The sequence below is a fragment of the Rhinopithecus roxellana genome, chromosome 10 (assembly GCF_007565055.1).
Source record: "Rhinopithecus roxellana isolate Shanxi Qingling chromosome 10, ASM756505v1, whole genome shotgun sequence".
In the NCBI taxonomy this organism is placed as follows: Eukaryota; Metazoa; Chordata; class Mammalia; order Primates; family Cercopithecidae; genus Rhinopithecus; species Rhinopithecus roxellana.
Window position 1 is genome coordinate 80,102,265 of NC_044558.1, and position 24,969 is coordinate 80,127,233.

Genomic DNA, 24,969 nt, shown 5'->3' on the forward strand with positions numbered 1-24,969 from the left:
CTAAAAGGGGCCAACGTAAAGGTCGGGTCATGGCTTCAGAGGGTGCCAGCGTCAAGCCTTAGCAGCTTACATGTGGTGTTGGGCCACATGTTAAGAATTGAGGTTTGTGAACCTCTGCCTAGATTTCAGAGGATGCATGGAAATGCCTGGATATCCAAGCAGAGGTATGCTGCAGGGACAGAGCCCTGATGGAGAACCTCTGCTAGGGCAGTATGGAACGGAAATGTGGGGTGGAAGCCCCCACACAGAGTCCCCACTGAGGCACTGCCTAGTGAAGCTATGAGAAGAGGGCCACTGTCCTCCAGACCCCAGAATGATAGATCCACTGACAGCTTGCACTGTGTGCCTGGAAAAGCTGCAGACACTCAGCACCAGCCCATGAAAGCGGCCAGGAAGAGGGTTGTACGCTGCAAAGCCACAGAGGCAGAGTTGCCCAAGACCATGGGAACCTACCTTTTGCATCAGTGTGACCTGGATGTGAGACACAGAGTCAAAGGAGATCATTTTAGAGCTTTGACTGCCACACTGATTTCAGACTTCCATGGGGCCTGTAGTTCCTTCATTTTATCCAATTTCTCCCATTTGGAATAGCTGTATTTACCACATGCCTGTACCCTCATTGTTATCTAGGAAGTAACTAACTTGCTTTTGATTTTACAGGCTCACAGGCAGAAGGGACTTGCCTTGTCTCAGATGAGACTTTGAACTGTGGACTTCGGAGTTAATGCTGAAATGAGTTAAGACTTTGGGAGATTGTTGGGGAGGCATGACTGGTTTTGAAATGTGAGATTTCATGAGATTTGGGAAGGGCCAGGGGTGGAATGATATGGTTTGGCTGTGTCCCCACTCAAATCTCATCTTGAATTGTAGCTCCCATATTTTCCACATCGTGGGAGGGACCCGGTGGGAGGTAAAGGAATCATGGAGGTGAGTTTTTCCCATGCTATTCTTGTGATAGTGAGTAAGTCTCATGAGAACTGACGGTTTTATAAAAGGGAGTTCCCTTACACAAGCTCTCTTACTTGCCACCATGTAAGATGTGACTTTGCTCCTTATTGCCTTCAGCCCTGATTGTGAGGCCTCCCCAGCCACGTGGAACTGTAAGTCAGTGAAACCTCTTTCCTTTATAAATTATCCAGTCTTGGGTATGTCTTCATCAGCAGTGTGAGAACAGACTAATACAGTACCCTTCACAGTGAACATCTGGATTGGATCTTGACTTTACCTTGAGTTGGGTTACAGCAACGTGGGTGTGCCTGTTTTTTTGAAGAAATCTATTTTAGGGCTGTTGCTTGCCTATCCTCTGAGCTTTTCTCTACCTCTACTCGAATTTTTAGATAAGAATGGGCTCTGTCTTGAGGTTTCTGACCACATAAAAAGTTGCAGTGTATTTTCTCTGAGGTTTGGGTCCCAACAGCCAGACAAGAATCATTCAAAGAACAACCTCATCTCAACCTACCTGGCTGCACGTGGCTTCCATGCAAAGAGTCCATCATCCAGCTTTCATTTCCCTTGGTTCAATGTTATCTGTTCTGAACACTTTCAAATTTGCTTTTTTTTTCTAATCTCCTCTCTCCTCTTTTGGCAACACCACTCTCTATCTTGTGGATTTCATCTTTATTACTCACATTTCCTCACAATGAGTGTTCATTAAAATATTTTAAATTAAGATCTTTACTGCCTTTCTAACCGAGCACGTCGGGTCTTCCCATACAACACATTTCTAATTCTTATCACAGAATTTCAGGCAGTTTGTACATTATATTCTATCAAAAACTCTATTCCACTCAAGGTTGTCACAATTCAGAGATTACAGCTTTCTGCAGGGCGTTTTCTTGGGGATATATTCATATATTCACTTTGTTAGCCGGCAAGCACAGTCCACAAGCCTGTACTTCACACCTCATTTGATATTACAATTCAACAAAAAAAGGGATAAAAAGAAGCAATTATTTATTTAGATGACGGAATGGGTTTTGCGAGATTAGGTAAGCATAGACTGTTATGCCAAAGTGACAATCCCTGCCCTTCTTAGGGTCCAAGGGAGGTCAGATATGAAATGTGGAGAAAGAGAAGGAGAAAGAGGACACCCTTTCTCCTTTATGAGACGATGTGAGAGTGTCTCATAATTATGTAACTCTGCTTACATAACTACTTTACTTTTTTCCCCGTAACCTTTTTTTTTTTTTTTTATCTTTTCTAAAGAGAATACAAAACTGATTCTCACAGAACCAAAAAGTGATAACCATGGCCCAGGTTGCTCTTCAATGTAAAACATTACCACTTGGTCAGTCAAATATATTAACAAAATTAATGTCCTAAGCATAGACCATGGATATCACCATTATGTACCCAGACAGTGATTTCTGAGGGCAGGGAGCCAGAAAATCCCATTTGGACTCACAATAGCAGGAGGCATGAGGCTAAGGTAACTGGGGAGGCACCCACTCCAGCTCCTGTCCCCATCAGCATCTGCTGCCCACCTACAATCCCTCCCCTATTCTCCGCCCAAGCTCTTCCATTAGGGCTGGTCAAAACCCCTGGTTCAGGGCTGGCTATAGTGATTGGTTCAGGGTGGGTGCACAATCTAAATTATGCCAAACAGAGTCAGTGGTGACCAGCACTGGGACTTGTGCCTGGCCTATCTGGGGACAGCAGCTTTCTCCCTGAAGTGACCAAGTTAGCAGATGTTTGCTGGGAGCTGCTGGCAGTCATCTTGCCTCCAGGAGGGAAGGGCCTGTCTGAGAAAAAGCCAAACCAGGGAGACAGGTTGCTAAGGATACTGCTTGAGCACCTGACTCTACGTTCCTGGTACCAGGCCACCCCCGAACTTCTCCACCTGCAGGGACATAAAGCCACCTGACAAGCCCAGCAACCAACAGTAAGTCTGCCACTGGGAATACGAACACACGGGGCCCCCAGGCAAAGTAGAGAATCAAGCTACAACCTTTGACAGAAGTCAACTTCAAAGAGTGTGGCAAACACTGTGAGCCAACCACCCAGCCGGCACCCATTCTCCCATCCTCATTCCCTGGCAACAGAGACCATTTCCCACTACAAAGCCTGGAAATAATACCAGATACTCATTTTCCAAGGGTACCCTGCCTCTTGGGCAAAAGTGTGGAACCCACTGCGTATTGATAAGATCAAAAGGGAAGACTTCCATGGATATTGTTGGAAAGGTTTTCTTCTCTGGTAAAAAGGGACACATGAGGAGAGACCCCCCACACACACACACCCCTTTCCAGTCTTTAGATATCGCTGGGTGAGTCTGTGATGCCCGGAGGAGCTGCAGCCATCTTGTGACCATGAGGAACCCAAGCTGGAGAGTGACAGTCAGGGCACTGGGTCCACTGGAGTGGGAAGACAGAAAACACCCAGGAGACACCGTTGTGCTGCTGGATTCACCACCCATGGCACCATCTACCTCTCAATTTCTTTTATGTGAGATGATAAAACCCCTGCTGCAGTAGCCACTTTTAGGTAAATATTCTATTACTTGCAACTGAAAGCACCTAAGCAAATGTAAAAATCCTAGGCTCCCTAGAAACTTTAACAACCCGGAATTTAGGAGTGTCTGGCAGGCAGATACAAATTTGCAGAGAAACCATGGGTCAAGCGGAGTTGTGGGCTGAAAACTCTGTCGATAAATGTAGAGAATGATGACTGGAAAGTCGAGTTTAGAGTAAGAGGCATCCAGTGCCTCTTGGTCAGTGATTCCTAATGGAAGGCTTTGGACCATTCTGTCTGAGTCACTTCTCTCCCTCTGAAAGAGATCTTCAAAAGCCAGCAGAAGAGATTTCTAGCTGAGGTTGGCTGGGGTCACCCAAGAAGAGACAGCACTTGCCAGCAACTCATTGGAAAAGACCCTCCATTTCTCATGCTCCCCTCTGCCCAGGCCCTCATTCATTCACAGAAGGACTCCCCCATTCCTAACGCTGCAGGCCTTGAAGAGTTTAAAGACTAGGGAAGAAAGAGAACTGGTTGTGACAATATATGGTGATAAGCAACAGACTCGGAAGGGGCTCATGTGCTGAGCTGAGGAGTCTGAGCCCCCTCCCGGGAGAAGTAGGAGCCAGAGGTTTTAAAGCAGGAGGCCACATGTCCAGCAAAACTTGTTAGCCCTCCCAGTCAAGCAATCTCATAGAAGACTGGTGTTTAATGAAACAAGAAGGGAGTCGAGGCAATGGGACTGTGCAGGGAAGGCGGTTGCAACACAGGCGAGCTCTTTCCACCTGGGACTGTGCAGGGAAGGCGGTTGCAACACAGGCGAGCTCTTTCCACCTGGGACTGTGCAGGGAAGGCGGTTGCAACACAGGCGAGCTCTTTCCACCTGGGACTGTGCAGGGAAGGCGGTTGCAACACAGGGAGCTCTTTCCACCTGGGACTGTGTAGGGAAGGCGGTTGCAACACAGGCGAGCTCTTTCCACCTGGGACTGTGTAGGGAAGGCGGTTGCAACACAGGCGAGCTCTTTCCACCTGGGACTGTGTAGGGAAGGCGGTTGCAACACAGGTGAGCTCTTTCTACCTGCTGGGTGTCCTGGTAAGAGGTGACACGTGATCACCTCTCTCTGGGTCCCAGGTGAGTTCAGCCCTGTAAAGCCCAAGGTTGGTGTCTGAATGGGAGAAGACAGGCTGCCTTCCAGCAATGCCAAGTTCATTCAAATTAAGATTCTGAGGCCATGTGCCAATTCCCAAGTGTGATATCAGCAAAATGACTATATTTAAGCACTAAGGGACAAATGCCCAGTAGCTAAAGCTACCCTCGGTTTACTCATTACTAAGTATATTTTCCCCTTGCCTCTTAAATCATTTTTATTTCCCCCATTTCCTTCTTCAACTCTTCGCTGCAAACAGTAACAATAGTAATAATAAAGATAAAAATTTTAAATGCGGTTACCAAACTCGACGCTGTGACAGATGTGAACTCTAGTGATTTTTGAGACTGCCGACCTAATTAGGTCATTTATGTGTGAAGAGCATCAAGGATAGAAGCCTCAGTACCGTGGCACACCCCAGTAATGGAGCCATTCAGAAGCAACACGCCTGAGCTACGCTGATGAGCGCAAAGGAAACCATTGCCCACTAAATGCAGAGGCACCGCTTTATCCACATGCGCATTATTTTGCTATCAGCTCTGGCTGCCACTCCCCTCTTCCCCACTGCCGAGGTGCTTTGGGGATCTCCACGCTTACCTGCTCTGCGTGTCCGGGCGATGGCCCATGCAGGTGAGGGTGGCTGACGTCTGAGTGCTGCCATTATCAATTTCCTCCTGGACTGCCCATTGGTCCTCACTGCTGACTCTCACTGCCATTATCTTCACACCTGCTGCCGCCTTAATTCTGTGGAGTGGGAAAACAATGATACTATATATAATAAAACCATTTTAGTTTGAGACAGGTAATAAAATATGGCACTAGAGCAGATCACCGGGAAAGTATGTGTGACGTCGCCCCCTTCCTCTGGGAGATGTGGGGAAGAGTGGTGGCAAGTGACTTTCCTTTCAAAACTAAGTGTCTTGTAACTTTTACAAGTGCCTGGAAGTAGGAGCCCCAGCTTTTGCCATGTGCGTTAATTTTCTGTTTAATCAGTGTGCTGGGAACTAGATCACTTGCTGCTCCAGGGACCCCAGCAAGATGCAAATGAGACAGATGCCTCGGGGCAGGAGAGATGGATCTGCAAGGCCCGTTCTTCACCTGGAGATGGAGAAGAGTCTTTAAGATGCGGGGTGGGCTGTACAAGGCCAGAAGATTGCACAGCCCAGGGGCTGGAAGAGGAGGCCATCGCACTGGGCACTCTGGGAGCAGGAATGAACAGGAGCACCCAGTCCTCAGGTGTTTGAAGAACAAACGTGGCATTCAGGCAGGATAATGGGACCAGGTGCTGCCTAGCACAATGTTCACAGAACACAGTTCCACCAGGAAGAATCAAAGACCCAAGTGTGTTGCCATTGAGAAAAGGCCAAGGAGAGTTCACAGTCTGGGTTTCTTTCTTTTTGTACACTGCTCCTGAAATGATCCTCACGTAGCCACTAACCAGAAAACGTGTCCTCGATAACAGTGGGGAGTCCATGGACAACATCCATGTTCTCCCAGGGCAACCTGGGGGCTTGGCCCAATGCTGTGTATGCATCTGGAAGGTCAAGGATGAAGGCAGGCCGTGGGGTGCCCACTGCTTACTATGCCTTCACTGAACACAAGTATCACCACAAGGGCCTGCTGGGACTTCTGGGGATGTGAACTAATGCTGTGAACTAATGCTGCAGAGGTCAGTGCATGCTGGGCTGGGAAGGTGACCAGCTCCCTTCTGCTTCCCAGAAGCCTGTGGACCCACAAGAAAGGCCCCAGTGAGACCCTGGGCACCCTCTCCCATGAACGAAAAAGGGATACCAAAGGCAGCCAAATATTATATGGAGGAGTTAGAGGAGTGTCAGCAAAGACAGGTGCATGAAGCCAGACATCGCAGCACCACCAAGAAATGATTGATGGGAAGCAAAGATTTCCTCCAAGATTAATTAATCAAATCCACACATAGCAGCAGGTCTAGAACACTATTTAAAACCAAGTGAATGAAAGTGAAAAGACAACCTACAGAATGGGAGAAAATATATGCAAACTGTCTATGATAAGGGCCTAGCATTCAGCGTACTCCTACAAAATCACAACAAAAGCAAGTAACATAATGAAAAACTCGGCAAAGGTCTTGACTAGACATTTCTCCAAAGTTATATAATTGGCCAATAAACACATGAAAATATCCTCAACAACATCATTAGTCATCAGGGAAATGCAAATCAAAACCACAATGACATACCAATTCATACCCATTGGGATGGCTACAATAAAAAAGACAGATACTAAGTGCTGGTGAGGATGTAGAGACATTGGAACCCTCATACACTGCTCTTGGGAACGTAAAATGGTACAACCACTGTGGAAAACAGTTTTCCAGTTTCTCCAAAAGTTAAACATAGAATTACCATATGGCCTAGCAATTCCACTCCTAGGTATAGACCTAAATAAATTGAAAACAGGCACTCAAACAAACACTTGTAGACTCATGTTCACAGCAGCACTGTGGGCAATACCTAAAAGACTGAAACAACTCAATGCTCATCTATGATGGATGGATAAATAAAATGTGGTCTATCCATATGATGGAATATTATTCAGCCATAAAAAGAGATGAAATTCTGACACGTGCTATGTGATGAACCTCGATAACGTGATGCTGAGTGAAAGAAGCCAGACACAAAAGGCCACATAGTAAATGACTGCATTCAGATGAAACATACAGAAAGTAAATCCATAGACAGAAAGCAGACTGGTGGTTTCCAGGGACTGGGGAAAAGTGAGGCCAGGGGAAATAGGGAGTAGCTGCCTACCTAATGGGTACCCAGTTTCCTTCTGGGATGATGACAGTGTTTTGGAAGTAAACAAAGATGGTGGTCCAACAGCACTGTGAATGTATTAAATGCCAGTGAAATGGCTAATTTTATGTGATGTAAATTTTACCTCAATACAAAAAAGAAAATGGGGGGAAAAAACCACAGGTGAAAAATGACCCCTCCCAGGAATGAATGAAACTTTAAAAAAACAGAATGTATCAAAATCAAATCAAGGCCGGGCGTGGTGGCTCACGCCTGTAATCCCAGCACTTTGGGAGGCCGAGGCGGGTGGATCATGAGGTCAGGAGATCGAGACCATCCTGGCTAACACGGTGAAACCCCGTCTCTACTAAAAATACAAAAAAATTAGCTGGGCGTGGTGGCGGGCACCTGTAGTCCCAGCTACTCAGGAGGCTGAGGCAGGAGAATGGCGTGAACCCGGGAGGCGGAGCTTGCAGTGAGCCGAGATGGCGCCACTGCACTCCAGCCTGGGAGACACAGTGAGACTCCTTCTCAAAAAAAAAAAAAATCAAATCAAAACACCTGTGAGGCCCAAGGAAGGCGGCCTCTCATGGCAGAATTCAAGCAGGAGAGAGATTCTCAAACCTGAGGAAAGCCCCAACTTTACCCCCCACCGTAAGGAACCTTGAGGGTAGAATTAGGGGGTTCAAGTGTCTGCATATCTCATTGAAGAAAATGAAATGTTTCTGCCTCCCTTTCTCCCCTTCCTATAGGTCTTTACACAGCCTCTAAGACATCCTTCCGCTTGCTCCTGCACACGCCAAAAAGTCACTGCAATGCCTGCAGTTCCCGGAGACTCAGATGCCATGCCTTGCCTTGACTTGATCATTCTTCTGCTGAATTCTGGGGCCCAAATCTGCTACTTACAAAGCTTTCTTTCTTGCTGTCATGATGTTCCAGGAATTAATTTATGCAAACCACAAATAGAGGCACCCTGTTCTGTCCCTGCCCCCAGCCTTCCCATCTTGTTGCCAAAGGGGCAACTGCAGAGAATGTTCCAGAGTCGTATCTAGAGAAACAGAGTCCCTTCCACTGTCCACACACCGCCTCCTTCCTATCGGTACTTGCTACCATAATAGCTTTTCTCACTCTCCCACAGAGTTCTTTCACCAAGCAGCCGTGCGGCCAGGCCTGTCACCATTGTCCTCAACGCCCATGAACAAATCAGACCCTCCCACCCGATAGCACATGACCGGCTGAAGGTCACACAGCTGGTTCTGGCAGAGCCAGGATTCGAAACCAGATCCCCTCACTCCAAATCCCACTCCTTTCTCTCATGCACCGGTCCATTAACAGAAGATTTCTTTTATGACCCACATTGCATCATTTATTGCCTGACAAATGCCTCAATAGTTAAGTCTGCAGACAATAATGTCTCACATTTTAGCTCCTTAATTGAGCCCTCATTGCAGGCCCCTCTCCCTTCAGTCTTGGGGATACAAGACGTACTCACTCAAGGATCTTCTGTGAGATTTTTGTTCCTTCTTTTATTCTGACCCAGAACTAAGACACAGGTCCCCTCGTCCTCAGGGACTTCTTCACTCATCAGCTCTGAGCTGATTCGTGGGATTCCGTGCACAGTGCTTCTTCCACTGGGCTTCTGGCTCTGGTTTATCCCGACAGAGACTCTCACAGTGGGCCAACTCTTCCTCAGAGTCTGGAAGCAGAGGGTCCAGTGCGGGGAGACAGTCCAAGTCTTTCACAGAGCATTTTCTAGCATGGGGGGGGGCACTGGCAGGGGCTGAGGAAACACAGTGCTTGCCATTAATTTGTACTCACTGGTCCTTAACAGGTCCAGGGGACCCGAGGAAGTCAGGGAGGCAGGACTTGGGAAAAGTTGACCATTGCCTGATAAGAGTGTCTTTGTTTACCTGGGGCCTTGGTAAAAAAAAAAAAAAAAAAGCTCTAGACGCCAAGCTTGGGTGAGCTCCCCCAGTCGGCAGCACTCTGTGCCTGTAGTTGAACATCAGCTCTGGGAGAAGCAGATGCTGCCCACATGACTCCACTGGGGAAGGTCTGCTGGGAGCGCGCCCCGGCCCTCTACTGGATCCTACTCTGTGCGCCTCTTCCCTGGGCTGAACTTAGTTTGTATCCTTTCACTAGAATAAACAATATTTATAAGTACAACAGCTTTTCTGAGTTCTTTGAGTCCTTTTAGAAAATTATTGAACCTGAGGGTGGTCTTGGGGACCCTCCAGACCTGCAGATGGCATCAGAAGTGAGGGTGGTCTTGGGGACCCTCCAGACCTGCAGATGGCATCAGAAGTGAGGGTGGTCTTGGGGACCCTCCAGACCTGCAGATGGCATCAGAAGTGAGGGTGGTCTTGGGGACCCTCCAGACCTGCAGATGGCATCAGAAGTGAGGGTGGTCTTGGGGACCCTCCAGACCTGCAGATGGCATCAGAAGTGAGGGTGGTCTTGGGGACCCTCCAGACCTGCAGATGGCATCAGAAGTGAGGGTGGTCTTGGGGACCCTCCAGACTTGCAGATGGCATCAGAAGTGAGGGTGGTCTTGGGGACCCTCCAGACCTGCAGATGGCATCAGAAGTGAGGGTGGTCTTGGGGACCCTCCAGACTTGCAGATGGCATCAGAAGTGAGGGTGGTCTTGGGGACCCTCCAGACCTGCAGATGGCATCAGAAGTGAGGGTGGTCTTGGGGACCCTCCAGACTTGCAGATGGCATCAGAAGTGAGGGTGGTCTTGGGGACCCTCCAGACCTGCAGATGGCATCAGAAGTGAGGGTGGTCTTGGGGACCCTCCAGACTTGCAGATGGCATCAGAAGTGAGGGTGGTCTTGGGGACCCTCCAGACCTGCAGATGGCATCAGAAGTGAGGGTGGTCTTGGGGACCCTCCAGACCTGCAGATGGCATCAGAAGTGAGGGTGGTCTTGAGACCTTCCCAGCTTTTCAGTGGGCGGCTCAAGTCTTTCACTGTCTGCCACGGGCGGGGGCTGGAGAAGGAAGCGTGCAATTAGAACTCATGCCATCAAGTCTGTGAACTATTTTTGTACCCCATATCATGCACCCAGTCCTCCAATGTTTAAAGAGGATTTCTTGACTTTCAGGTATTACGCATGAAGTGCTTGGAAATGCAAAAAGGAGCATGGCTCAGTTCAGACCAGTGAGTCTCAGATGGTTTTGGCCACAGACTGAGACTGTAGCTCACCTTCCCCAGTACCCATTTCACAGTAGAAAAAGAACTTGGTCACAAACGCTGAAATGTCTCGGGCCCCTTCTTGAAGCCAGGCACTGTCCGCCACCTTGCACTGCTAACACACGGACGCCTCATGCAACCCCGTGGGGGCAGTATCACTTACGCTTCCATTTTCCACATGAGGAAACTTGATGAGCGTCACTAGACAGGCAAATTGTGTGGGTACGACCGGGGGAGGGAAGTTTTGCATTCTGCTTTAGCCAGAGGAGATAAAGAAAATTCCTGTTTGGACAGTAAAAGGTACTCACAGTCTACTGGAAGTTCACTAGCAAAAAGATCTAGTTAAGCATGTCTGCTAACTGTTTGAGTTAACCAAACAGCCCACAATGGAAGGACTTAGTTCCTTATTAGTTCAGGAAACTGAACTCTGAACTAATAAATATTCCAAAAAAACTAAGGAAAGCTACAATTTGAATTCACAACCATCTGAAGACAATACTACCAAATGCCTTGGTGATAATAAACTGTCCTGTCCAAACTCTGGCAGCTGCAAGATGCCAGCAGCCATGTGCATCCTAGCGCCGCTCAGGAATATTTGTGGATTATAATAGCTGAGCTTTACTGAGGCCACTCCCCTGAGCCAGACACTTTCCCAGGGGCTTTGCATAAATTTTCTCGTGCTTTACCTGTATCAACATATTTAATCCTCTTTACGGCACTATGAGTAGGTCTCATTATCCTAGATTTACAAATGCGAAATCTGTGGCACCAAACAATTAAGGAACAGGAACAAAATCAGAAGGCGAGTCATTGTGGAGGCAGGATGGAGTGCAGGGGTCCTCATTTCTGAGCCTGCCCTTCTGGCCTCTATACCTGACCAGCCCAGCACAGGTGTTCACAACAGCCTGCCAGGTTCAGGTCCTGGCTCTGCCATTGACTCCTGCTGCAATACAGAGACTCCTCCTCTCTCAAATGATGAAAAAATAAGTGTCTGTAGGGGGTTGAATAGTGTCCCCCAGGGATTCATATCCACCCAGAACCTCACAACGTGACCTTATTGAGTCACAGGGTCTTCACTGATGTAATTACTTAGGAATCTCAAGATGAGACCATCCTGGATTTAGGGTGGGCTATAAATCCAATGAGTGGTGTCTTTATAAGGGACAGACAGGGAACCTAAGAAGGCAGCGATGTGAAGTCAAAGAGAGAGAGAGAGAGAGAGAGAGAGAGAGAGAGAGAGAGAGAGAGAGAGAGACTGGAGTTATGCTTCTATAGGCCAAGGAACATGAAGGACCGCCAGCAAAAACCAGAAGGTAGGAGAAAAGCATGAGAAGGTTTCTCAACCCTACGGACATATTGATTTGGGACTCTTGGCCTCCTAGAACTGCAAGAGAATAAATTTCTGCTGTTTTACGCTGTCGCGTTTGTGGCCATTTGCTGTGGCAGCCCCAGGAAGCTAACACAGTGGCCATCTCATGAGGCTGCTGCAAGGGTTCAGTGAGCGAATACAATATAAAGTGCTGGCACAGATGGAGTGCTACAGGCATGTTTACTACCATTACGTTACGCTGTATCTGTGAATCAAAGAAGGGAGTGAGACAGTCTGTCTAGGAAAACAGTGGCTTACATACAAACAAAATAAACTGACAAAATAAAATAAATAAATTCTGATATATTTGCTTTGGAGTGAAACACTGGGCATTCCTCCCTCCCTAGCAGAGCCAGATACACCCAGGAATGAATGTCAGGATGGTGATGGAGAGAGAAGGATTAGGAGCAAGACTCCCAGATTTTAATTCCAGCTGCAAGACAGACTAGCTGTGAGGCCTTGGATAGCCACTGAACTTCTGTGACTCAGTTTCCTTATCTGTAAAATGTGGATAATAACACTGTCTACCTATAGTGTTGTTATTATGAAGATTAAGTGAATTGCTGTATATTAAGTGCTTAGAAGAACACCTGGAACAAACAAGTGGATCAGCGTTAGCTATTATTAATTTCCTAACAATATGCTACTACCATATGGTCTCCAGAGATCAGACACACAAGCATCTAAGCCTCCTCCCTTATGAGATGTCCTTTGGAACTACCCTAAGTCTCCAGCCAGGATTCTAAACACTTCTTCTCCAGATACGATTTCCTGATTCTACTCCTCTTCCTTAGCAGAAAATTCCTCTAACATCCCTAGGCAAGGCAAATGTCTCCATTTGCCACAGTAGATCCATTTAACTCATAAGGGCTGCTCTAGAGAACACCAGTCCTCAATCGTTTGGGCCCAAAGGACATTGTTGTACACCTGACAAATTCTTGGACATGTCATGGCTGTCGCAATTGATTTTTAAAAATCCAGTTCTGGTGCATGTCCATGAAAATGTCCAGAGGCAGGGCCAAATTCAGATGCAACTCACTACAGAGGTTCAAGTGTTACCCCCAGTTCCATTAGGCACTGGACCCTGTTCAGCTCTCATGCATGTGGGCTTTGTTCACCAATAAACTATCTCTCATGGTCGCAGTGTTGCTGCAGCAGCTCCAGATCTCACATCCTCATCCACAGTAAAAAAGCAAAATTCTTTAACTTGGATGAAACATCCCGGAGACAGGTTTTCACTGGCCGAATTAAACTGAGTGCTCAATCTTGAGCCAATTATTATGGCGTCTAGGGTAGAGGGACAATGCTCATGGGCTTAGCTGGTCAACAACTATCCCTGCACTAAGGGTGAAGTTAACCCCCTCCTAATCACATGGGAGAGGTTAGCAAGGAGTGGCTTCTGAAAGGAAATTCAAGTCACAACAGAACAAATGAATGCTGGGTATCAAAAACACAAACCTAAAACCAAACTACTGACATCTGCCTCTCTCTTAAACACAAGTTATACAATTGTTTCTAAATCCCAGTCCTTAGTCCAAATCCTTCCTAATTTTAGATTATCTTTGTTAGAACAATTTAAGCCCAGGAACATCTATGTCTTGAATATTCATTAAGTTTGTTTTAGAGAAATATCTTTAGGCTTGGTGATATTCTTAGTACTTGTTATTTTAAAACTACAATATCTAAAACTACGTGGAAAAGATAAATGGTCTCGCCACTGTAATGAGTTTGCGGGATTTGGGCACTGAGCATGGAAAAATGTATGACCACAAGGTGGCAGTAGCACACAACGAGTTTTGTTTGGGCACCGCTTTGACAGGTTTACATGAAAGGAGCCCCTCACAGCATGAGACTGTCCAAAGGATGTGGCATGAGGGGCCACCAGCCAGAGGGCAGGAGGGAAAGGGAACTCTGAAAGGAGAGGAGGATTCAAGACAGGGGCTCACATGTCTAGATAATGTCAGTCAGCCGCCCAGTGGGGAGTCTCTGGGTCAGAGAGCTCTAAAGGCCAGTTGCAGTTTGAGTTCTTTTAGAGCTAAAAGGTTTATCTTATTGACAACTAACAGACATTGGACTCAGTTTTGCAGGGTATGCAAAACAGGCAGGCTCCAAATGTCTAAAAATCTGTTTATTTGGGCTATGTTTAAAACAATTGGATGTGTAAAAATATGAGTTTGGTGCCAGCAGGCTTTTGAGCTAACAGGTCCCAGCCCACTGTGAAGAAACAAACAACACAGGGGCCAATGAGCAGGAACCATTTTCGTCTCACTTACATAATAACCACTTTCTGACATACAGAAAAAAAAAATTTATATGTGTATTTCCATAGGGTCTTCATTATACAAACATTTGCTGTATGAATCCGTGAAATTATGGGATTACATAGGGAAGGATAAATTGGCAGAACAAGAAACTACTCATCGATGACTGGACCCTTCCAGATGTCAGTCCCTTCCCACACATGGCCCTCAGATAACAGCAGCATCTACCCCACCCACTACTTCAACATCTCTACCATCTTGATTGGTCAGATTCTGCTAACTGCCAACTACAAATACAATGCAAAAGCAATGCAAATCCATTGCAAAGTGAAACTGCAATTCTTGTAATAGTAGAGGATGGACAAATGCATGCAAAGCTATTGACAAAGAGAATGAAGCCAGGGTCTACAATCATCCCTCAAGATATATTTACCGGCCAGGCATGGTAGCTCATGCCTGTAATCTCAACACTTCGAAAGGCCAAGGTGGGCCTGAGATCACCTGAGGTAAGGAGTTCGAGACCAGCCTGGCTAACATGGCGAAACCCTGTCTCTACCAAAAATACAAAAATTAGCCGGGGGTGGTGGTGGGTGCCTGTAATCCCACCTACTCCGGAGGCTGAGGCAGGAGAATTGCTTGAACCCGGGTGGCGGAGGTTGCAGTGGGCCAAGATCATACCACTGCACTCCAGCCTGGGTGACAGAGCAAGACTCCATCATAGATATAGATAGCAAACAAGTGAAGAGGAGAAAAAGCAACGAGGACAATGGGTGCTTCAGAAGACAGCAGATTCAGTAGCCGAGTGTCGTGAAGCTCTTGGGGAAACTGGGGAAGCCCTCGAATATTTCCGCTAAATGCATCCTTTTTGTGATCCTACTGGCAATGTCAAACATGAAATGAAGACTACAATATTGTACACTTATAGAAAACTGGAAAAAATAATGACAAATTACCAACATGCACTCTTGGTTCAAAGTGCACAGATTGGGAATTGCCAACCCCAAATTTTGTTTAAGATAAGATAAAACAAACTTTTATTATAATCTTTATTTCATTTCTCAAGGAAGAAAAAAATATCCCAATGAAGTTTTTTGTCACTATTTTCTATGAAATTTTGGTTCCCCTTTTTAGTCAATTAATTTTAATTAGCCAAAAATACTAAAAGAAAATTTCTCCATCACACCCTTCTAGCTTTGAATTGCAATGCTCCCAAAAATGTATATTTTATGTGTGTGAAAATATGCTAATATTGTATGTTGGTGGGGAACAGAACACTGGCTTCCCCGTGGTTCCTAAAACAGCACATTCCTTCTCATCTCTAAACCTTTCCACTTGCCATTCCCTCTGCCTGGAAGCCTCTCCCACAGACACCACCGTGACTCATTCCCTAATCTCCTTGAGATCTGGACAAATGTCACCTCTCAGTGAAACTTTCCTAGACCACCCAGTCTAAAATGGCAAATCCCTCTTATCCTCAACAACTTCTATCCCTGGTTTCCTGCTTTATTTTTTCTCCTTAGCACTAAACCGTACACAACGTACACTTTGCTTCCCTTGTTTATTATCTTCTCTCGCACTAGATATAAGCCCAAGGAGAACAAAGATTCTGCAGTTTCTGTTTCCTGTATTATCCATAGTGCTGAGAACCATGCCTGGCAAATGGGAGGAGCTTAATCAATATTGCTCAAATGAAGGGCTCTTTATCTAAGGTGTCATCCATCTCTGGATGTCCCATGAATATGAGACTTCAAGGGCTGAAGATGCTCAGTAAGAGACATCACCAAAAAATTCCAAGGGCAGGGGAAGGGGTGAAGCCATCAGAACCCTGTGGACCAGAGGCTCTCAAACTTTCAAGCGTATCAGAATCACCTGTGCCACCTCTAGAAACTGAGATGCTATAGGTCTGGTGGGGCAGGACCCATAGTGCTGTGTTTTTAAACAAGTTACCCTTCTGATGCAGGGGGTCCTCAGAACACTCTGTGGGCAATACTGTTTGGGACACACCTCAGACATCACGTTCTCTCAAGCAGAGTCATGTAAAAGAGATTCAACACCCTTTCTGAGATAAGCCCAGCCCTGAGGCACAGGAGCATTTTGAGGGTGTGGTTAAGGAAAACTGTAAAGATACTTTTAATTGGGGTTCTCCCACCAAACCACTTTCCCTGTGATAAATTAACCAAAGAGAGAGAAGCTTGCATCTCCCACTAAGCACCTGGAGGCTGGCAACGCCAGACTCTGCTGAGAGCTCCTTTCAAGCAAAGATTTAAACTTGAACAGGTTACAGGGCAGGGAAAGGAGAGTCCAAGGGATCCAGAGGGCAGGAGCCTGGCCTGCCAAGATGACCACAGAGCAGGTGGGATCTCCAGTCTTGCATGCTCCTGTCCAGGGGGCTGGAAACCCAGATATTTTGGGCCTGTGAGTCAGAACAGGAGCCATCTTGATGGACAAACAGACAACTGGTGCTGGAAAAGCACAACCACCAGAGAGAAGTGCTGGAAATCGTGAAAATCAGCTACGAGAACAGGACACTTGAAGGCGGATCTGCATGCCAGTGAGAACTTTCCCAGGAAACACGTGCTGATTTCTAGAAGCTATTGCTGCTCTCTCGTCTCATTGCTCAGTTTAATCTCTTGTCTAAGAAAGTAAAATACCAAATAACTTACATGTCTAACTTTGGACAAATCAGAAATTTCACATTTTTACAAGGAAAAGAATGGTTTTAGTTATTTCAGTGCTTCTACTACAACAGCTGCCTTGATTTCATGTGTTTGTTACCTTTTGAGAGATGGCTAGGTATCAGCAACTGGGAGAGGTGATTTGTAGTCAGTGGAGCCCATCAAAGCAAGAGAGAACTACAGATAAGAATAATCATTGCAGCTACAATTGTAGAAATGTCTGCTCCACCCCATCCAAGGCAGCTCTGAGTATGAAAACAGCAGTATGCAGGAAGCTCCATGTAGCCTGTGAAGCTGATCTGATCCTCAACCTGTTCACCTATGCCTCAATGAGACAGTCATTATGTTATTTCCCCCAACCAAATGATAGCTTCTACAATGCAATATTTTCTTCCTGGACTCCCGCTTCATAGATGCCTGGCCAGTCTCAAACCTCAACACCTTCCGCAGCCAATATAACAGAGTAAGTTTACCCCAAAGCTGCCTGTTGGATCTTTCCTGTTCTATGCTAACTGTATTAGTTTCCCAGAACTATTGTAACAAATTACCATAAACTGGTGACTCAAAACAAGAGAAACTTATGCTCTCACAGTTCCGGAGGCCAGAAGTCTGAAATCAAGGTGTTGGTAGGGTGGGTTCCTTCTAGAGTCTCTGAAAGGTAATCCATTCCATGTCTCTCCTATAGCCCATCCCTCAATACACACACACACACACACACACACACACACACACACACAAACTTCCTTCTTCACATCTTCCATAGCAACAAGATAAGCAAGTCCAAAACTCTGCCTTGGCCCCAACTATCTAAACCTAGCAAAAAATGAGTGGACCCTGCCACTCTAAATAAGCATGTTTTACTTAGCCACTCATTTGGTGACAGTACATGCCATATGTATGTGTATATAAACTTTAGGATGATCTGCTATGATCCCCGGCTCCTGGTGATCACAGCTTTGTAAATCTGTTTCCCTTGGGTGTGGGTAGCTTTGTAAATCTGTTTCTCTTGGGTAAATCCTTGTAACTAATTAAATATGGCAAAGGCACTGGAATGTTGCTCCATGACCACATTAGGTTTATAAGACCATCTCACTAGCTGACTGACTCTAGAACTACGTTCTTGGGTGGCTTTGAAGAAACAGGCCGTCAGGTTAGAAGACCTATGTGACAATAACCTGGGGGAAGGGGGGCTTTAGGAACAGAGGGCAGCCTCCAGGTACCAGCCAGCAAAAATCCAGGGCCCTCAGCCATATCACAATGAGGAAATAAATTCTGCCAACAACTGAGTCAGCTTGAAGCAGATTCTTCACCAGTCAAGCCTCCAGATGAGAACACTGCCCAGACAATACCTGGGTTGCAGCCTGTGAGATCCAAAGCCGAGGACCCAGCTGAGTCATGCCTGGACTCTCAACCCACAGAAACTAAGAGATAATAAATGGGTGATGTTTTAAGTTTGTGGTAATTTTGCTATTCACCAATAGATAACAATTAGACCATGTCTTAAAACTTTCAATTTGATAGCCAATAACTAACGAAGCATCAGACAATTTCACATAAAAACCCAGATTTCTGACTTCACTGAAACTTGACCACACTGAACTTGCATTCCTGTCTAGTAACAATGGGCTTGAGCTGAGCAGCAGCTGCTCCGTCAGCCAAGGCCCACTCTCCAGTTACCACATCCCCCCCACCCTCAATCCTTATTGCCTCCCTGACACTGAGGCTGAGTGCTGGTTGCTACTAATTACTACGTTTACCCTATGCTTTTTCTCTGTATTGTCTTAGAAGGAAATGAAAAGACTTCTGTGTCTGTATCTATGTTAAATGTTTTCTCACACTGGTCTTCTTTGTTCATTTATGCTACTAGCCTGGTCCCTACAGGCAATGGTTTTCAATCGATGAGATACCACCCCCTAGAAGGTCCACATACAAAAATGAGTAGGCGTAGTTGGGATTTCCCAATAACTCAGGAAGCAGGTAAGGTGAGGCTACAAAGAACTGTCAATATTTAGAGGATTAGGGTTAGGGATGCTAAATGCCCTGCAGTGCACAGAAAAGTCTCATCCCACATCAAATGCCAATAGTTCTTCCATGGAGAACACTCTATGTAGACTTTTCAGTCCCTGTCTAGATAATGCCCGCCCCTGTCTGCTCCCAATACAAATGCCAATGATATATTTTCCAAGCAAACTGGACCCTAAGCTGAACTGCTGATGCTCCCTAACTGTTCTGTCCTTGTCCCTGTGTGGGGCACACTCTTATTTTTTTTCAGTGCACGTAGACAGAACAGGAAGCAACTTTCCCACAAACGCTGGGTATTCTGTGTCACCGTCACGAAATCAACACCTGCCACAATTTCAAGTCCATTATTATCCCACTATCAGGAATGTGCTTTATTCATCCACTTCACTTCTCTTCATAGCCCCAAGCATTGGTGCCCCAAGCATTGGTTCATACCAAGAAAATCAATCCTCCTTCAGATCACATCTAAATTCTGATATGACAGAGGTTCCCCAATGCAAAAAGTCTTCTCTTCTGTCATTCTCAACCATGGACTCTGGTTCTTATGCTCCACACAATAAGTTAATGACAATGTGCATCTCTCTCACAGCAAAATCATTAAATACACAAATATATACACACCATGACCAAGACTTGGCAGGAGGCAGGGAAGCTGATATTTTCTCAGGGCCCAATAAAGGGTTTCTCATGATTCAATTAGTAGGGTAATAGTGTTTCATGGGAACCTGGGATTTGTAAACGTAGAGTAATTAAGAACTAAAAATGCTTTAGAAATGAAAAGGATTTGGAAAGAAGATTGCGTCTCAGGGCTTTGGGATTCAAATATGTCTGGGAGGCATTCCATTTAATTTAAGGTCTATTTGCCAAGTATCTGCTACCTGTCAGGTGTTAACCTACTGTGTGCAAAAGAAACAGGCAGTCCTAAGAGACACACAGATAGAACAGTGAAGCTGGCTGGGCGCAGTGACTCATGTCTCTAATCCCAGCACTTCGGGAGGCCGAGGCGGGCAGATCATGAGGTCAGGAGATCAAGACCATCGTGGCCAACATGATGAAACCGCATCTCTACTAAAATACAAAAAATTAGTGGGGCCTGGTGGCAGGTGCCCATAGTCCCAGCTATTCGGGAGGCTGAGGCAGGGGAATTGCTTGAACCTGGGAGGGGGAGATTGCAGTGAGCCGAGATCGTGCCACTGCACTCCAGCCTGGGTGACAGATCAAGACTCCATCTCAAAAAAAAAAAAAAAAAAGAACAGTGAAGTTAAGACCACTGTAGACATAATTTCTACAACAGTGACGTTAAAGCTATATGTCCGCCTTGAATTCTAGATTCTAGCTGTGTGAATGTGGAAAAGTCATGTAACCTCTTTGTGCCTCTATTTCCTCACCTGTAAAATTGGACATATTAGTGACAGTACTGGCCAGGTGCGGTGGCTCTCATGCCTGTAATCCCAGCACTTTGGGAGGGCAAGGCAGGTGGATCACTTGCACCCAAGAGTTTGAGACAAGCCTGGGAAACATAGCAAGATCCCATCTCCAGAAGAAGTATGAAAATTAGCCAAGTGTGGTGGCACATGCCTGCAGTCCCAGCTACCTCAGGGAGGTTGAGGTGGCAGGATCACCTGAGCCCAGGAGGTCAAGGCTGCAGTGAGCCATGATCTCACTACTGCACTCCAGCCTGGTGGACAAAGCAAGATCCCACTTCAAAAACAACCAACCAAACAAACAAACAAATAATAGTACCTACTTCACAGTGTCACTGCAAGGATTAAATGGAGACAGCATATACAAAGTGTTTAAAACAGAGCCTGGCATATAATTAGTACTATACAGTGTTCACAATGACAATGTGGGTGACAAGAGTGTCCAAGTGCTGTCCCCTTCATAAACCAGCCCAGACTGAAATGCTGACATCCAAAAGAATCACTCTTTGGTGCTAAAATGCTTCAGGGGAAGACTGAAAACTAGAGAAAAACTACTATGAGAATCATCCAACCAACTTCCAACCCTGGTTGTCCCACACACACAAGACCAGGAAGATTAATGGAATCGCCCAGCATCCAGGCCCTACTCCTACACAGCGCTTGTATTTCCCATTGAGGAGCCACCCTCAGGCTCAGTCCAGGTAGTTTAGGTTGTGCTGCCTCCACTGTTGGCTTCAGGGATTGGTAGATATGTGACCAAGCAAAGCATTGTGTCCTCCTGACAGAGTGATTGGTCCAAGGAGGACCCATATGACCCAACCAAGCCAATCAGACTTTCCCATTCCCTGGCCACAGCTGATGGGCTCTACAAGTAGACATGTGACTCAGGATTTGCCAGGGATTGTTGATTCCAGCTGTCTCTCCACTAAGCAATAAGCACTGTAAGAGTCCACCACCTGCCTGACAATAAAACCAGCAGAGAAATGCAGAGGCAATTAATGGAATAAGCTTGCTTTCTGGCCACTCCATCTCGGTGTCTGGATCCAACCAGACCTGAGGCTCTCTTTGAACTTTTCAATTACATGAGCCAGGAAATTACCCTTAAGCCACTTTGAGCTGGGTGTCTTCTATTTGCAATCAAAAGTTCACTGACAAAAAACAATCAGGCTCTGACATTTCTACCACTCCGAGGACCAGATAAAACCCTCTCAAAGTTCACAGAAGATACACACATAACTTTACTCTCTGTAATCCAAGGACAAGAGAACAGATGGTGGAAGGATGTTCAATATTTCAACTGCCCTTGTGAGCACAGAGAGCAAATATTAAATAAAGGGAATTTATGGAAATAATCAGAGATCCTCTCTTGTCATATCCATCACTTCGGTAATAAATATTAACTTTAAAAAGCTAAGATACAAAAATTCAATTCATAACTCAAAAATAACCTGACCTTTTATTGAATTAAACTCATTTTCTGTCAAACCTGCTATTTGTAAAGTGTTTGGTTATATGAACTTTCAGGTGGCTAATAATCATTTCATCACAGTAATTTAAAGCATTTTGTCAGCCATAATGAATTTTTCCCCTCTTCCTCTCCAACCCAGACACACTCAAGGGTTCACCCTGATGTACTGGATATTTCCTGTTCATGAAGACTTCTCAACTAACCTGTGTCCTCACAGCTACCAAGAAACACACAGGCACACACATGCACATATACATACATCCATTTTCACAGCTTTATTTGCCACTTAAATTTTTTTTCTTAAAATTTAGACTCAGTGGGTACAGGTACTTGTGCAGGTTTGTTACATGGGTACATTGCATAATGGTGAGGTTTGGGCTTCCAGTGTGCACATCACTCAAATAGTGAACATTATACCCAATAGATAACTTTTCAACCCTCATCCCCCTTCCAACCTTCCCACTCCTGGAGTCTCCAGTGTCTGTTATTTCCATTTTTACATCCATGTGATCCACTGTAGCTCCCACATGGAAGTGAGAACATATGGTATTTGATTTTCTGTTTCTGGGTTACTTCACTTAGGATAATGGCCTCCATATTATGATGATCCCCAAACTTATTTTTACAGCACAGAACTTTCTTCCAAGTCCCAGATTCATAGTCAAATGAATACCTGAAATCATCTCTTAGAAGTTGCAAGGAAAATCAGACTTACTTTGTCCAAAAACTGAACTCAAGATATCAACCCACCCACCATAAAAACAAAACTACCTACTTCTCTTGTCCCCCTTGAGAAAGGACCACCAACATCAAAGTACTCAAGCCACAAACCTGGGGATCAACCCTGTCGCCCCCTTGACACCCAAGTCAATCAACAAGTCCCGAATGTCTCTCCATGTCACTGCCATCATCCTCATATGTATCATGTGCAACCACTGCTACAAACCATGCAGCAACCAGGTCGTCTGTTCAAAATCCCAAGCTGTCACTGCCCACCTTAACGCTCTCCCCTAGTCACTTCCACTGTTAGAAGAAGTCCAGAATCCATCAAGCATGGACTCTGGAACCAGACTGCCTGGATTCAAATCCTGGCTCTACTGTTTATCAGATGGGCAAGTTACTTAACCTCTCTGAGCCTCAGTTTCCTCATCCGTAAAATGAAATCACAGTAGCCACCTCACTGATGTCCTCTGAGAATTGAATTTTAAGCACTTAGTGGGTGCTGTTTGAATTATCTCTGTAGGCTTGTGGCTCCAGGCTTTCCTACTGGTCTTCCTCAGTTCCTGCCTGGCTATATGGGTTGTTCTCTGTTTGCCCCTCCAGATCCACTGTCCAGACTTTTCTGCCCTGCCCTGTACCATTAGAGGCTGACAGCTATGAACAGCATCACTCAGAGGCTCCCTCGTCCTCTCTCTGGCTTCCAGTTGGGTTCAACCAATAGGAGGGACAGCAGGAGATTAGACAGTGAGAAAAGAGAGGTTGAGATATTTCTATCCCCATCTTCTTCCTCCTGTGACAGTGGCTAGGTTTGTCCCCTGAAGTTCCTGCAGGAAGCACTGTTCCAAAACTTCTCCTCTCACTGTAATTAACCTCCCTGTCTCCGCCTCCTTGGGCCAGGGCCATCACTGTTTGCCACTGTTGCTTGTTCCTGGCTGGCTTCCTTGACTGTGCCTCCATCTTCATCAAAAGCCCCTTCATTAAGTTCTCTTTGAGGTGTGCCAGGCTGTTCCTGCCCGAACATGGGTGTTTGCATATACTGTTTGCTATGCCTGAAACCTTTATTCCTCATACCATCCCCCAGCCCTTTCACCCCCAATTATCTGGATAATCTTATCCATCTTTCAATTCTCATCTTAATAGATGCCTTCTCCAGAAAGCCTTCCCAGGTACACAAAACCAGGTTGTTTTTTTTCATGTATTGCATGTCTATTTTTCCTTCCTCGTATTTATCACACTGAATACTAAATAATCACCTGTGTAAGTTTTCATATACATTATTGTTGTCTCAAACAGTAAGACCCATAACAGCAGAAACGAGATATCTTGTTTGGTTTTTGTATCATTCCCGCTTCATACAATGCTTTGTACACACTCAATGCTCAATATGCACTTCTCAGATTAATCAAACAATCAAAACACCCAAAATGCAGCAGGTCCCTGTGATTGAAATGCCAGGCTTTATCCAATACAGAAAGAAACCAACAAACTGATATCAAAGGCAAAGCCGCTTTGGCTTCTCAACCTAAGGCACATGCTCCTGGAAGGTGCTTATGCCTCTCTCTTTTACTGACGTGGCCTCTAGTCGCAAATGGTCTCCAGTAAAACCTGGTGTTGGAGCCCATGTTGCAAATGTGGGCACAGAGGCAGGTTAAGCAGAAGGGAAGCTGGCAGTGGATCACGGGCCCCCAGGGTTCAGCCTGATGTACCCTACCCTGTCAGGAGGAGCAGCACTAACAGTACCTCACATCCAACTGCCACTTGAATACTTGCCAAGTACTTTCACACCTATTGCGTCAGGTGTTCCTTATACAAGCCTGCGATACTGCGACAGAGAAATGATTCACACATCCACAATCACACAAGTGTGAGTGCAGAGCCAGGGCTGGCCTAGTGGTCCTGTGGTTATTGGTCCCAACCTGCAACTCCTCCCAGGAGGTGAGCTGGCCTCAGCCACGTGGGTTTTCTTGGTATGATCTTGGCTGTTGGTCACATGAAGTGCCCCAAACCTCCCTCTACTGAGGTCCCTTTGAAAGTACCCAAAAAGGCAGTGTAATGAAGGGGCTAAGAGCACAACTTCCAAACCCTGATGCTTGGGTTCAAAGCCAAGTGCTGCCACTTTCTACCTGTGTAGCCCAATGCTAGTTATTTTAGCCCCTTTAAGACCCAGTTTCCATGTCTGGAAAATGGAGATGACAGCACCCACTTGGATGGTAGCCTTGAGCATTAAGCAAGTGAATGTATTTCCATGACACACCACAGTGCCTGACCTGGCATATGGCAAGCGCTACATACATATCTCCTATTCCAACCCATTTCTAACCCCACCAGCTAAATTGTCCCCACTAAACTAGCTTCCAGCCTTCAGGTAAGGTGGAAATCTTATTCCACTTTGCCCCTTGTCTCCCACCCCAGGGATGGAGAGGAAAGCATGTAGTAGGTATATTTCTCAGTCTATAAACTCAAAAAAT

At 45.8% G+C, this 24,969-nt stretch overlaps 1 protein-coding gene across 2 annotated transcripts in view; it reads right to left on the reverse strand.

Annotated features, from left to right (window-relative positions):
- TMEM132B (transmembrane protein 132B) overlaps positions 1 to 24,969 on the reverse strand; it is a 476,296-nt gene that overhangs the window by 240,947 nt on the left and 210,380 nt on the right. For both annotated transcript variants that reach the window (XM_030939991.1, XM_010368427.2), the window contains exon 3: positions 5,196 to 5,342. In XM_030939991.1, the coding sequence (XP_030795851.1) occupies positions 5,196 to 5,342 (147 nt within the window). The remainder of the gene's footprint in view (positions 1 to 5,195; positions 5,343 to 24,969) is intronic.